The sequence below is a fragment of the Pleurodeles waltl genome, chromosome 10 (genome assembly GCF_031143425.1).
Source record: "Pleurodeles waltl isolate 20211129_DDA chromosome 10, aPleWal1.hap1.20221129, whole genome shotgun sequence".
NCBI lineage: Eukaryota > Metazoa > Chordata > Amphibia > Caudata > Salamandridae > Pleurodeles > Pleurodeles waltl.
In genome coordinates, this window is record NC_090449.1 from 426,447,965 (window position 1) to 426,463,876 (window position 15,912).

A 15,912-nucleotide genomic window follows, 5' to 3' on the forward strand; every position below is an offset into this window, starting at 1 on the left:
ATGTGCTTACAAAGCCACATATGGTCAGTATTAGTTGGGGCCAGAATATAACCTACAGGAGAAGGAGTGGCCACCAATTTGCCTCGAAATCCAGAATATTTACTGATTTACATCTCATGCCAAGCACAGGACGGAATCAATAAATAACCATGAAGCAGCTTGCACACTACTATATCCAGATTACATATCCAAGGGTCCCTTTGATATTCTAAATAGAAGGAACGTCCTAAAGCTCATATGCACATATGGGTGGCCTGAGGCACACAATTTAATGGGTATAAGCCCACTATTTAGTATATCTAGTACAGCAGCACTAAATACAGACTCCAGTGGGACATCACACTTTATCACAGGAGGAATACTGACCCAACCGTATCCCCAGGCGTCACCCTGAGCAGAGATCAGTTTCATGCTCAGACAGCGCACGTCTACTTTCTGGTGTGTGAGCCGCACCCTGTGAAACTAAAATATCAGTCTCCTGCAGCACCCTCTAGGGGGCAGAGGATCGCATCACGGTCAGAAACATGTCAAGTTGTGTAAGGAGCGCAGAGCGTTCCCGCAACATGAATCTGAACTTGGCAAAAGACGCACTGCAGCACAATGTTAAAGACCAACACAGCCAAATTATTTGTCAATCACATAAGCTTTAATAAACGAAGAGAGAAAGAAAACACCACTTAACTGGCCGCATGAGCAGCGCAGAAAGAGGGAGAGCAGGCAGTGACAGAGGACTTTGTTGTGATCTGGTTGTGGACAGAGAAGGACTAGCAAACTCTTGTGATTTTTTTTTTTTTTTCTTTTTCTTTCCCTAGTGTGCATGGGAAAAGTATTTTTTTATTTTGCTTTAATGGCTGCTGTGTATGTTAATATTGATTAAAGTGAAGAAGGAAAAGCGTAATCCTCGCCTCCGGTCCTGACATAGAATAATGTCTATAACTTTGGAATGTTGTCTGCAGGAACCATTTGTAACAATGTGTTCGATGGCATCTGTCGCTGTAGATACACATGTTCTGCATAGCTCGCCATCTGGTGTTGGGTCGGAGTGTTACAAGTTGTTTTTCTTCGAAGAAGTCTTTCGAGTCACGGGACCGAGTGACTCCTCCTTCTGTCTCCATTGCGCATGGGCGTCGACTCCATCTTCGATTGTTTTCTTTCCGCCATTGGGTTCGGACGTGTTCCTGTCGCTCCGAGTTTCGGAACGGAAAGTTAGTTAATATCGGAAGATTTTCGTCGGTATTGTTGCGTTCAGGATCGGCGTAGTTAGTCAACACCGCATCGAAGATCGATGCGCTCCTGTGCCCTTCGGGGTAGTTTTCGATCCCCCGTCGGGGCCTGGTCGGCCCGACCGCCTGTCGAACAACGTCGATGGAATGGACCCCGTTCCGTTTTTGTCCCAAATGCCACAACAAATACCTGTATACAGACCAACATTTGGTCTGTAACCTGTGCCTGTCGCCTGAGCACAGTGACGAGACTTGCGAGGCCTGTCGTGCGTTCCGGTCCCGAAAGACACTCCGTGACCGTCGAGCCAGGAGACTTCAGATGGCGTCCACGCCGACAGCGCACCGAGAGTTCAAGGAACAAGAGGATGAAGAAACCTTTTCGATCCACGAATCGGACTCCGAGGAATTCGACGATCAAAGAACCGTGAGTAAGACGTCGAAAACAACACAGAAGAAAAGTGACAAGGCCCAGGGGACGCCACTGCCACCAGGCCATGGCTCCACCCATAAATTCGGTGACCGACCATCGGCACCGAAAAAGGCCAAAACAGTGCCGAGATCGTCCGACTCCGGTCGAGACACCGGCACGCAGCCTTCTCGGGATCGAGAAAGTGCTGGAGAAAAACAACGACACCGAGATAGCGGTGTAGAAGCGGCTCGACGCCGAGACAGCGGCACCGACGAAGATCGACGCCGAGAGGTTTCGACGCCAAAAAAGAAAAAAGGCACCTCGGAGCCGAAAAGAGATACAGGCAGGGTTTCGGTGCCGAAACAACCCGTAACCGACCCAGGTCCAGGCTCTTATACAGAGGAACAATCACTGTCCTCTCAGATGCGAAAGCATAGGTTTGAGGAAGAGCTGCAATCCACCGAAGTGGACCATACGCAAAAACGTATTTTCATACAGCAGGGAACGGGAAGAATAAGCACCCTTCCCCCTATTAGGAGAAAAAGGAGACTGGAGTTTCAAACAGACCAGGCGCCACAAACAAAAATGGTGAAAAAGGTGACTCCGCCACCCTCTCCTCCACCTGTAATTAACGTCTCACCAGCGCAAACTCCGTCACATTCCCCGGCTCACACCACCATGAGCCAAGGTGACCAGGATCAAGACGCTTGGGACTTATATGACGCCCCGGTGTCGGACAACAGTCCGGAGGCATATCCAACAAAGCCCTCACCACCAGAAGACAGCTCAGCATACTCTCAAGTGGTGGCTAGAGCAGCACAATTCCACAACGTAAACCTCCACTCAGAACAAGTCGAGGATGACTTTTTATTCAACACCCTCTCCTCCACCCACAGCTCCTACCAAAGCCTGCCTATGCTGCCAGGTATGCTTCGGCACGCAAAGGAAATATTCAAGGAGCCGGTCAAAAGTAGGGCAATAACGCCAAGGGTGGAAAAGAAGTATAAGGCACCTCCTACGGACCCTGTTTTCATCACCACACAGCTGCCACCAGATTCCGTCGTAGTAGGAGCAGCTCGGAAAAGAGCCAACTCCCACACATCTGGGGATGCACCACCCCCAGATAAAGAGAGCCGCAAGTTCGATGCAGCTGGGAAAAGAGTCGCAGTACAAGCTGCAAACCAGTGGCGCATCGCTAACTCTCAAGCACTACTTGCGCGCTATGACAGAGCCCATTGGGATGAGATGCAACACCTCATCGAGCATCTTCCCAAGGAACTACAAAAGAGGGCAAAGCAGGTGGTTGAGGAAGGGCAGAACATATCAAATAACCAGATACGTTCTTCTATGGACGCAGCAGACACAGCTGCAAGAACAATTAATACATCTGTGACCATTAGAAGGCACGCATGGCTAAGAACGTCTGGGTTCAAACCAGAGATACAGCAGGCAGTGCTCAATATGCCATTCAACGAAAAACAACTGTTCGGACCAGAAGTGGACACGGCAATCGAAAAACTTAAAAAAGACACTGACACTGCTAAAGCCATGGGCGCACTCTACTCCCCGCAGAGCAGAGGAACCTACAGCACCTTTCGCAAGACACCCTTTAGAGGGGGGTTTCGGGGTCAGGCAACACAAGCCAGCACCTCGCAGGCAACACCGTCCAGCTACCAGGGACAGTACAGGGGAGGCTTTTGGGGCCAATACAGAGGAGGGCAATTCCCTAGAAATAGAGGAAAATTTCAAAGCCCAAAAACCCCTACAACCAAGCAGTGACTCAGATGTCACTCACCCCCTCCACACAACACCAGTGGGGGGAAGAATAGGTCATTATTACAAAGCATGGGAGGAAATAACTACAGACACTTGGGTCTTAGCAATTATCCAACATGGTTATTGCATAGAATTCCTACAATTCCCTCCAAACATACCACCAAAAGCACAGAATTTATCAAAACAACATTCCGAACTCCTGGAAATAGAAGTTCAAGCACTATTGCAAAAGAATGCAATCGAATTAGTACCAAACACACAAACAAACACAGGAGTCTATTCACTGTACTTCTTAATACCAAAAAAGGACAAAACACTGAGACCAATCCTAGACCTCAGAATACTAAACACCTACATCAAATCAGACCACTTTCACATGGTCACGCTACAAGAAGTGTTACCATTGCTAAAACTACAGGACTACATGACAACCTTAGACCTCAAAGACGCGTATTTCCATATACCAATACATCCGTCGCACAGGAAATACCTACGGTTCGTATTCAAAGGAATACATTACCAATTCAAAGTATTGCCTTTTGGTTTAACAACCGCACCAAGAGTCTTTACAAAATGTCTAGCAGTAGTGGCTGCACACATCAGAAGGCAGCAAATACATGTATTCCCGTATCTAGACGACTGGCTAATCAAAACCAATTCACTAACAAAGTGCTTACAACACACAAATCAAATCATACAAACCCTTTACAAACTAGGGTTCACCGTCAACTTTGCAAAATCCAACATTTTGCCATGCAAAGTACAACAATACCTGGGAGCCATAATAGACACAACAAAAGGAGTAGCCACTCCAAGTCCACAAAGAATTCAACATTTCAACAAGATCATACAACGCATGTATCCAACACAAACAATACAAGCAAAGATGATATTACAACTCCTAGGCATGATGTCTTCATGCATAGCCATTGTCCCGAACGCAAGACTACACATGAGGCCCTTACAACAGTGCCTAGCATCACAATGGTCACAAGCACAGGGTCACCTTCTAGATCTGGTGTTAATAGACCGCCAAACTTACCTCTCGCTTCTATGGTGGAACAGTATAAATTTAAACAAAGGGCGGCCATTCCAAGACCCAGTGCCACAATGCGTAATAACAACAGATGCTTCCATGACAGGGTGGGGAGCACACCTCGGTCAACACAGCATACAAGGACAATGGAACGTACATCAAACAAAACTGCATATAAATCACCTAGAAATGCTAGCAGTTTTTCAAGCATTAAGGGCTTTCCAACCAATTATAACTCACAAATACATTCTTCTCAAAACAGACAACATGACAACAATGTATTATCTAAACAAACAGGGGGGGACACACTCAACGCAGTTGAGCCTTCTAGCACAGAAGATATGGCGATGGGCAATTCACAACCACATTCGCCTAATAGCGCAGTTTATTCCAGGGATCCAGAATCAACTTACAGACAATCTCTCTCGAGATCACCAACAGGTCCAAGAATGGGAAATTCACCCCCAAATTCTAAACACTTACTTCAGACTCTGGGGAACACCTCAAATAGACTTGTTTGCAACAAGAGAGAACGCAAAATGCCAAAACTTTGCATCCAGATACCCACATAGGCAGTCCCAAGGCAATGCCCTATGGATGAACTGGTCAGGGATATTTGCCTACGCTTTTCCTCCTCTCCCTCTCCTTCCTTATCTGGTAAACAAATTGAGTCAAAACAAACTCAAACTCATTTTAATAGCACCAACTTGGGCAAGGCAACCCTGGTACACAACACTGCTAGACCTATCAGTAGTACCCCACATCAAATTGCCCAACAGGCCGGATCTGTTAACACAACACAACCAACAGATCAGACATCCAGATCCAGCATCGCTGAATCTAGCAATCTGGCTCCTGAAATCCTAGAATTCGGACACTTACAACTTACCCAAGAATGTATGGACGTCATAAAGCAAGCCAGAAGGCCGTCCACTAGGCACTGCTATGCAAGTAAATGGAAGAGGTTTGTCTGCTACTGCCATCATAATCAGATCCAACCTTTACACGCAACTCCAAAGGACGTAGTGGGTTACTTGCTTCACTTACAAAAATCTAACCTAGCCTTCTCTTCCATTAAAATACACCTTGCGGCAATATCTGCATACCTGCAGACTACCTATTCAACTTCCCTATATAGGATACCAGTCATTAAAGCATTCATGGAAGGCCTTAAAAGAATTATACCACCAAGAACACCACCTGTTCCTTCATGGAACTTGAATGTTGTCTTAACAAGACTCATGGGTCCACCTTTTGAACCCATGCACTCTTGCGAAATACAGTTCCTAACCTGGAAGGTTGCATTTCTCATCGCCATTACATCTCTAAGAAGAGTAAGCGAAATTCAGGCGTTTACAATACAAGAACCTTTTATACAATTACACAAAAATAAAGTCGTCCTAAGGACTAATCCTAAATTTTTACCAAAGGTTATTTCACCGTTCCACCTAAATCAAACAGTGGAACTACCAGTGTTCTTCCCACAGCCATATTCCGTAGCTGAGAGGGCACTACATACATTAGATGTCAAAAGAGCATTAATGTACTACATTGACAGAACGAAAAACATCAGAAAGACTAAACAACTATTTATTGCATTCCAAAAACCTCATGCAGGAAACCCAATATCAAAACAAGGTATAGCCAGATGGATAGTTAAATGCATCCAAATCTGCTACCTTAAAGCAAAACGACAACTGCCCATTACACCAAGGGCACACTCAACCAGAAAAAAAGTTGCTACCATGGCCTTTCTAGGAAACATCCCAATGCAAGAAATATGTAAGGCAGCCACATGGTCTACGCCACACACGTTCACCAAGCACTACTGTATAGACGTGTTATCCGCACAGCAAGCCACAGTAGGTCAAGCCGTGTTAAGAACATTATTTCAAACCACTTCCATTCCTACAGGCTGAGCCACCGCTTTTGGGGAGATAACTGCTTACTAGTCTATGCAGAACATGTGTATCTACAGCGACAGATGCCATTGAACTGAAAATGTCACTTACCCAGTGTACATCTGTTCGTGGCATCAGTCGCTGGAGATTCACATGTTCACCCACCTCCCCGGGAGCCTGTAGCAGTTTGGAAGTTAGCTTCAATTTTGTACATTTGTATATATATTATTTTAACCTTAAATAGGTACATACTTAGTCACTCCATTGCATGGGCACTATTACTACAACACAACTCCTACCTCACCCTCTGCGGGGAAAACAATCGAAGATGGAGTCGACGCCCATGCGCAATGGAGACAGAAGGAGGAGTCACTCGGTCCCGTGACTCGAAAGACTTCTTCGAAGAAAAACAACTTGTAACACTCCGACCCAACACCAGATGGCGAGCTATGCAGAACATGTGAATCTCCAGCGACTGATGCCACGAACAGATGTACACTGGGTAAGTGACATTTTCATTTCGATCACTCTTGTCTCCTAAAAGGGTTCCTGTTCCTGAACACCCTTTTCATTCAAAGGGGCCGCCATGAAACTACATGGACCATCCTACGGCGTTTTGGATACGATGACATGCTGGAGCTTACTGATGATTATCTCTATCCTCTGTAAGTACCATTTGTCCCATTAAATCAGTCTGTCATGAACAGCAATGCCGTTTACCATTCTGCCAGACTGTCATGGGTAATAGGCAAACATTACCGCTGGATAGCATAAGTACTCCTTACACTATCACCTCAAGGCACACTATTATGTTTACCTACCATAAGTACGTTTTTCACCTCTGAATCTACCTTCCATAAATAACCTCCACACTATTACCCTTGCCTGCTTAAAGTATGTCTGATAAATTAAATATACATGCCAACAGTGCTGGCAGGTGATGTTTGAAAGTGGTGAGATATAAATACCTGCCTCAAATTGCATTAAAAGAGCAATGGAGCCCCAGTTTCTCCGTAGAAGTACAGAAGAATTCTCCATCTAGTTCTTTTAAAGGATGGCCTAAAGTGAATTTTGGATCAGAATCTTTACGAAGGTTGGATACAAAGCCAAATGTTCTCGATTATCATGAAATTGTCAAGTGTGTTAATGTTATGCAAGCCTGACACTTCCTAGAGGCTTTGAAGATTCATCCTTTCCAAGAAACCTTTAGAGCGGTGGCAAACGTGTTACATTTTCCCAAAAAACAGGCCCAAAGTCAAAGAAATTGGAGGCTGTTGCTACAAGCATTGGGAAAGCCAATTGATCTGACCTTTGCTCAGCCGATCATTTTTTAGCATCTGCTTGCATTATTCTTAGGTAATGTTTTGCTTCATTTGATAGAAAGGAACAGGTTGGGAGGGTAGGTGAGGGGCAGGGAGAGGCGTTGGCCTAGCGCCCAAGGAAAATGACTGTCTTATCCTGTCTCTAACTTCATCCTGGAGAGATTTGCTATAAATCTCACCCACACTCCCAGATGTCACCAATCTCTTCTCTTAGTGGTAGCGCTACAACATTTATTTTCATGAATAAACGCAGCACAAGGAAGAATCTCTACTAGCATGTCTCCCCTCCACTCGTGTGACCTTAACATGATGGCAAGAACCCTATATTTTCTGGTCAGCTGCCCAGCTCTAATCCTGTTGGATGATTGGAAGATATAATTTTCCTACACAGCAGCATACCTGGAGCAAACATTAGATACAGCACTCTGTATACAGAACTGCAGACACTTACCAGTAGCAATTTACTGCAAACCACTCCAGCAATAGTAGTAAGAACAAGTTGTGTTGCACATCTGTCAGCATTTCAAATGAGAGCAAGCCAATATTTACAATCTGAATACCACTCAAGTTACTAAACAGTAGATGCTGGCAGTACAGTGTCCACTATCATGTCACTTCAGTGTCTGAGGGAGTCACACTGCACAGCTCCAGGGGATGACTCTATAACTCGAGAGCTCAGAAAGCTGAGACTGGAGTAGGCCAGGCTGAGGCTGCAGAAGCAACAGCTAGCCCTATAGAGGGCGGCCTTGGCAGTGGAGAGGGAGAGGCAGGGGTTGGGGTTAGTACCCCATGGTGGCAGCAGCAACAGTTTCAGGGACTATAGTCAGGGAGGACTCCATAGATTCCACAAACTTGCACAGAATTGTTCCCTCGTACAAGGTGGGGGATGACATCTACAAGTGGTTTGCTGCACTTAAGAGGGCCTTTAAAGTTCAGAGGGTCCCTCAAAGGCAGTGGGCTGCTATTCTCTGGTTGTCCTTCTCTGACAAGGGGAGGGATATACTTCTCACTGTCAGAGAAAAAGATGCAGACAACCACAATATTCTAAAAACAGCACTCTTAGAAGGTTTTGGTCTCCCCACCAAACTATACTGGATCAAATTCAGGGAGACCAGAAAAGAGGCCTCACAGGATTGGGTTGATGTTGTGGACTGTTCTGTTAAAGCTTTAGAAGACTGGTTACATAGCAGCAAAGTGTCTGATTATGAGGGCTTGTTTAATTTGTTACTAAGAGAGCATATTTTGAATAATTGTGTGTCTGACTTGTTGCACCAGTACTTGGTAGACTCAGATCTGACCTCTCCCCAAGAATTGGGAAACAAAGCAGACAAATGGGTCAGAACAAGGGTGAGAAGAAAATCTCATAGAGGGGGTGACAAGGACAAGAAGATGGATGGTAAGTATGAGGACAAAGATAAAAACAAAGAGTCTTTATCAGGCCCACAAAATTCTTCTGGGGGTGGGTCTAGATCATCTTCCCACAACAATCAGAACAAAAAGCCTTGGTGCTATATTTGTAAAAACAAAGGTCATAGGGCCTGTCCTAAGAAAAGCACCAAACCTCCCACCACCACTACCCCCACCACTACAACTGGTGCCCCGAATAGCAGTGGTGGTGGGAAAACTAATACTACAAATAGTCAGTCCAAGGGTGTAGCAGGGCTCACTCTGGGAAATGTAGTGGGGGTTGATTTAGTTAGGGAAACCACTGAGGCTGTTTTAGTCTCTGATGGTGGCATTGGCCTTGCCACCCTTGATGATTGTCCCCTTAATATGGATAAGTATAAGCAACAACCCCTAATAAATTGTCTTCAGGTTGAGGCCTACAGGGACACAGGTTTCAGTGTCACCTTGGTGACTGAAAAACTGGTGGCCCCGGAGCAACACCTACTTGGTCATCAGTACCAAGTGACTGACGCCCATACTAATACTGTGAGCCACCCCATGGCAGTTGTTGATCTCAACTGTGGGGGGAGGGGTTTATTGTCCTAAAAAAGTTGTAGTGTCCGCAGACCTACCTATAGAATGTCTACTACGGAACGACTTGGAGACTTCAGCTTGGGCTGAAGTAGAGCTGGAGGCCCATGCAGCCATGATGGGCATTCCTGATCATATCTTTGCTTTAACAAGGGCTCAGGCCAAAAAGCAAAGGAAACAACAGGGAAACTTGTATCCTGAATCTATAGACCAAGAGCTTCTCAAAAGCAGGGCTAGGAAGGGCAAGAAATTATCCCATATCCCTCCCTCCACTAATGATTCCCCCTTTGAGGAGGAGTAGTCATCTCCCTGGACAGAACCTATACCTGAAGAACTTTAAGCTGACACAGCTGAACTCTTAGGTGCAGGGGGGCCTACCAGGGAGGGTAAAGTGTGGCACAACAAACCTGCCCCACACTTAAGGGTTTGAGACAGCAAGCTGTCAAAGAAGAAGCAGGGGATGTCAGTGGCACCCACAGGGTGTACTGGGAAAACAATCTCATGTTTTCTCAGAAGCAAGGGAACCCACACCTGGTGCCACCAGAAGATAGGTCATCCCTCTGCAATACAGATAATTTTTGTTGACTTTGGCACATGACATTCCCCCTGCTGGACATCTGGGGCAAAGTAAAACATGGGACAGACTGGTCCCTCGCTTTCACTGGCCTCACATGTCAGAAGATACTAAGGAGTTTTGTTGCTTATGTGTCACTTGTAAAGCCAGTGGCAAAAACAGGTGGCACTCCAAAGGCCCACTTAAAGAGTGTGGTGTAACATACAAATTCGCTATACCTTACCATCCCCAAACAAATGGGTTGGTTGAGCGTTTTATTAAAACACTCATAGGTATGATAATGGGACTCTGAAAAGCTGAGGAGGAGATGGGATGTCCTGTTACCATGATTCCTCTTTGCCTACAGGGAGGTACTCCAAAAAGGAGTTGGCTACAGCCCCTTTGAACTTCTCTTGGGTAACTTTGTTAGGGGTCCATTAGGATGGTTGGGAGCAACCCCTAAAGCTCCCTAAACAAGATATAGTGGACTGTGTATTTGACCTCAGATCAAGGATGGCGGAGTATATGAAGAAGGCCAGTAAAAATCTTTAGGCAAGCCAAGAATTGCAAAGGCAATGGGATGACCAGACCAGGGCAAAAAGTGTGGGTCCTGGAGCCTGTGGCACCAAGAGCGCTCCAAGACAAATGGAGTGGACCACACATCATAGTGAAGAAAAAGGGTGAGGTCACTTATCTAGTTGACCTTGACACTCTAAGAAGTCCTCTCAGAGTACTTCATGTGAACCGCCTAAAGCTCTACTATGACAGAGCTGACTTAACCCTGCTAATGGCCACTTATGAGGGACAGGAAGAAGAGAGTGACCCCCTCCCTGACCTCTTTTTCAATTCTACAGCTGATGGTTCAGTTGAGGGAGTGGTCTTAGCAGATTGCCTTTCTCAGTCTCAAAAGGAAGACTGCAGAAATCTCCTTGGTCACTTTTCAGAACTGTTTTCCCTTACACCTGGTCAGACCACATGGTGTGAACACACCATTGAGACAGGGGACAGTTTGTCTGTCAAAAGTTAAATTTACAGGCAACCAGGTCATGTAAGGGATTGCATCAAAGCAGAGGAGCAAAAGATGCTTGACCTGGGAGTCATTGAGCCCTCAAATAGCCCCTAGGCTAGCCCAGTGGTTCTGGGCCCAAAGCCCGACTCTCAGAATGGGAAAAGAGAGATGAGGTTTTGTGTTGACTATAGAAGGCTTAATACAGTAACCAAGACAGATGCTCATCCAAACTCCAGGGAAGATGAGCTGATAGATACACTGGCACCTGCCAAGTATCTCAGCACTTTTGATCTTACTGCAGGCTATTGGCAGATTAAGTTGTCAGAAGATGCTAAACCAAAGATGGCATTTTCAACCATTGGAGGGCACTACCAATTCACAGTAATTCCTTTGGTCTGAATAATGCACCTGCCACTTTTCAGAGGTTGGTGAATATAGTCCTCCAAGGTCTGGAAGCCTTTAGTTCAGCATATCTAGATGATAAAGCTGTCTTTAGCTCCACCTGGGATACCTACCTGGTCCACCTATGGAATGTTTTGGAGGGTCTGCAAAAAGCAGGCCTTTCTATCAAAACTTCAAAGTGCCAGATAGGGCAGGGAAAGTGGTTTATCTGGGATACCTAGTAGGTGGGGAACAGATTCAGCCTCTACAGGGAAAGATTCAAACCATTTTGAATTGGACTCCATCCCTACCACACAGACCCAGGTCAGAGCCTTTCCAGATCTCACTGGGTACTACAGTAGGTTCATTTAGAACTACGGCTCCATTGTTGCCCCTCCTAATGATCTCACCTCCAAGAAAATGCCCAAGTAGGTATTATGGACAGCCAGCTGTCAAAAAGCTTTTGAGGAAACAGGTCATGTGCTCTGCACCTGTTTTAAAGAGCCCAAACTACTCCAAGACGTTCATAGTTCAGACTGATGCTTCAGAGGTGGGGGGCAGTTCTTGCACAGTTTAATACAGAGGGCCAGGATCAACCGGTAGCTTTTATTAGCAGGAGGTTGACCCCCAGAGAAAAGCGTTGGTCAGCCAGAGAGAAGGAGGCCTTTGCTGTGGTCTTGGCCTTGAAAAAGCTGAGACCATACCGTTTTTGGTGCTCAGGTCATTGTTAAGACAACCCACAAAGCTCTCTTATGGCTTAAGCAGATGAAAGGAGAAAACCCAGAATTGTTGAGGTGGTCCATTTCCCTACAGGGTATGGACTTTACAGTGGAACATAGACCTGGGAGTAACCACTCAAATGCAGATGGACTCTCCAGATATTTCCACTTAGCAAGGAAGACTAATCTAGGCAAGGTTAGCCTTCTTGTCGCATGTGTGAGAGTGTGAGAGTGTGAGAGTGTGAGAGTGTGAGAGTGTGAGAGTGTGAGAGTGTGAGAGTGTGAGAGTGTGAGAGTGTGTGTGTGTGAGTGTGTGTGTGTGTGAGTGTGTGTGTGTGTGTGTGAGTGTGTGTGAGTGTGTGAGAGTGTGAGTGTGTGTGTGTGTAAGTGTGTGTGTGTGTAAGTGTGTGTGTAAGTGTGTGTGTAAGTGTGTGAGTACACTCTTTCTTGGCATGGTTACCCCCTTTACAGCAGCTTAGCTGTGGGACGTTTTTACTCATTTTGATATTTGGTTAGACTCAGTTGCCCCTCCGACATGGATGACTTCCATGGTCTTCATTTTGATGATGATGTGGTGTCTGCTATCCTACAGACTTCCTCCATTCTTGGTAGTGATGGATCTGGCCCCTCGGGGAGCCTTAAGGAAGACTGGGATAAATTATCCTCCTTAAAACGGAAATTGATCAAGACCATTATGACTGAATATTTGAGAGCCAATATTGCCCCCAATGGGTTACTCTTATCCAACATGCCTAGAATCTTTCTACAAGATCTGACATTTAGGAAAGATTGGGCACAAATTGCCTGGAAGTGTACAAGGGACTCGCTAGTTCTTATCATTAATACGTCTAAACGGTTAGCTGAAGCTATTACCATTCAAATTAATTTGTTTGAAAGTACACTAAAGACAACCATCAAGTTCAATAGAGAAAAAGTTTACCCATATATTAAGGAGGACTTTGAGGCTGACATTCAATCACGTTCTTTGGACGAGTCCACTTCCTCTTATAAGAAGCCGCACAATTATAGCAGCAGCTCCTCCTGGGATGGGTGGAGTACTGATGACAACATGCCACAACCATACTTTACCTTTCCACAGTACCCAGTTAATCAGCTGATGTCTTGGCAGTCACCTTACCCTTTCTTCCAACCCCGCCTGATGATGCCTTACATGCCTTTTCTTATGCCGGGGCCTGGGCACAGGAAGAGGCAGAAGGAGAGGAAGAGGCAGACATGTACATTGAGGCAGGGAGGAACCCCAGATGGTGACTCAGAGCCAGGGCAAAAACATGCCACTGAGAACCTAGTGGTCAATTTATCCACGAGGCATCTCTCTTCTGACGATATTAATGCTCTTAATAGCTCTTAATAGAAATTACAGATCCGGATAAGGAGTATTATTGAGGAAGCCCTCAGTAACTTAAGGATTTCTCAAAAAGAGGCAGAGTTTTGGGATACTGTCCATCCACGTACACCATATTTCTACTGCCTCCTTAAGATACACAAGGGTAGGTCTCCTCCCCTTGGACGCCCTATAGTGTCCGGGATTGGCTCTGTATTAGAACCCTTATCAGTGTTCTGTTATCACTTTTTACAACCATTAGTGAGGGAATCCAGCACATTTTTAAAAGACACAAAGGATGTTTTGAATTTGATATTCAATTAATTCTACTGTGGAAGTCCATGTACTTATAACACTCGATGTAGAAGCCCTTTATACCAACATACCCCAGGAGTCCACTCTGCAAGTAGTTAAGAATGGCCTCCTTGAGTGTTCTTGGAGCTCTTCCACCCCAGTTCTCTTCATCATGCAGTGCGCCACATTAGCCCTGACCGAACATTTCTTCCAATTTCAATATCTGTTTTACCATAAGATCCGGGGTACTTCGATGGGGAGTACCTTCGCACCAAGACTGGCTTGTCTTTACCTGTATGATTTCGAGAAACTGTACATATTGTCTACCCCAAACCCGTTTCATGAGAAAATCAAACTATGGCGTTGTTGTATTGATGATATTTTGATTGTTTGGCAAGGAGCACTTGGAGATGACGATCCCTTCATTGGTTGGGTTAACACCCTCGACCCTTTTCTGAAATTCACTGCTTTGGTTTCCTCAACACACATCTCTTTTCTGGACTTGTTGATCAGTATTGACAAAGGCAAATTGACATCATGCACGTATCATAAGATCACAGACCGAAATAGTTTGTTACTCTACGAGAGTCACCATCCTAAGTCTTTACGTGACAATTTACCCTTTGGTAAATTTTTCCGACTACGCCGCAATTGCAGCATGATGCAGCTGTTTGAGACCCAAGTGAGTGACCTTAAGACTAAATTGTATGAGAGGCACTACCCACCCTACGTTGTGAATACTGTCTATAAGAGGGCACGTAGTAACAATAGAGACACATTATTGATGCCCACCATGAAGGAATCAGATTCGCGCTTGACGTGTGTATCCACATATACTCCGTTGTCAAATACCATCAAGAAATTGATCAACAAGAGATGGTCAATTCTAGTGATTGGAGGTGAATGTATTCCAAAACCCCTGTTTGCATTTAAGAGGACTGCCAACTACTCTATGGAACCTCCCCCCGTTTCAGGCCACTTTCCATGTGGTATGTGCAACGTGTGTCCTCTGACTAGACGTTTGGAGAAACTTGCCATACACCTACTGGATTCAGGTCGTCTCAACAAACACACCAATTGTAACACACGTAATTGCATTTACATGATCACTTGCCCTTGTGGCCTACGTTACATTGGAATGACCTCCAGACCAGTCTAAACCAGGATCAGCGAGCACCAGATTAATATTAGGTGTGGCCGTGCCACCACGAAACCGAGTGTACACTTTTCAGAAGCACAACACGGCCCAGATGACTTATGGTGTGTGGTCCTGGAGTCCCCTAGATTAATAGGGAGTGATTCTAGATCCCTCTTTAGGATTGAACAGCGCTGGGTGTTCAAATTAGGGATGCACGTCCAGGGGGTAAACGATGAAATTCCATGGTAGCATCTTGCGCATTAACTTTCCTTGAGTGTGCTTTTGATATTGATATGAGTGCCCTGTAGGCACTATTGGTGCTGTTCCCTTTTTGTTCTTCTTCCCCCCGCCCCCATTGTTTCCCCCCTTTTTCCAACTCCTTTTCAATTTTTGAACAAATTCTGAAGCCATTTCCCTGACTGGTTTTTCTCTTAGTGTACTGCCGTCCACTGAGCATGAATTGCAACATTCAGTATTGTTTAATGTTTATGAGCATATCTTTGCTTTCACAAGTTAACAGATATCCAAGTTACCTTTTTCTAGTTTACTCAGCCAAGTCCTTTCTCTGTGATTATGGCGCCTCGCTTCCTCTATTTTTACAGCTCCACCCCACGTGACCGGGGGGGGGAACCAATCGGCACTTCCAGAGTGCACCCTGCTTCCGGGTCGCACTGCCTTTTTTAAACGTTACCGAGTGCGTTCTGAATCACTTACAGGAACGTTGCCCCCGGGTAGGTCCCCTGTGGTTGACAGGCTGCACGCAAATAAGTTTTCCCTCTCGTCAGCGAGCCTTGACTTTCCCGTTGTTTCTTCTTTATTTCTTTATCTAAGT

At 45.5% G+C, this 15,912-nt stretch overlaps 1 protein-coding gene across 1 annotated transcript in view; it reads left to right on the plus strand.

Moving 5' to 3' along the window:
* RHOT2 (ras homolog family member T2) overlaps nt 1–15,912 on the plus strand; it is a 398,937-nt gene that overhangs the window by 193,843 nt on the left and 189,182 nt on the right. Inside the window, exon 11 of the mRNA XM_069210682.1 lies at nt 6,890–7,010. Coding sequence (XP_069066783.1) covers nt 6,890–7,010 — 121 coding nt within the window. The remainder of the gene's footprint in view (nt 1–6,889; nt 7,011–15,912) is intronic.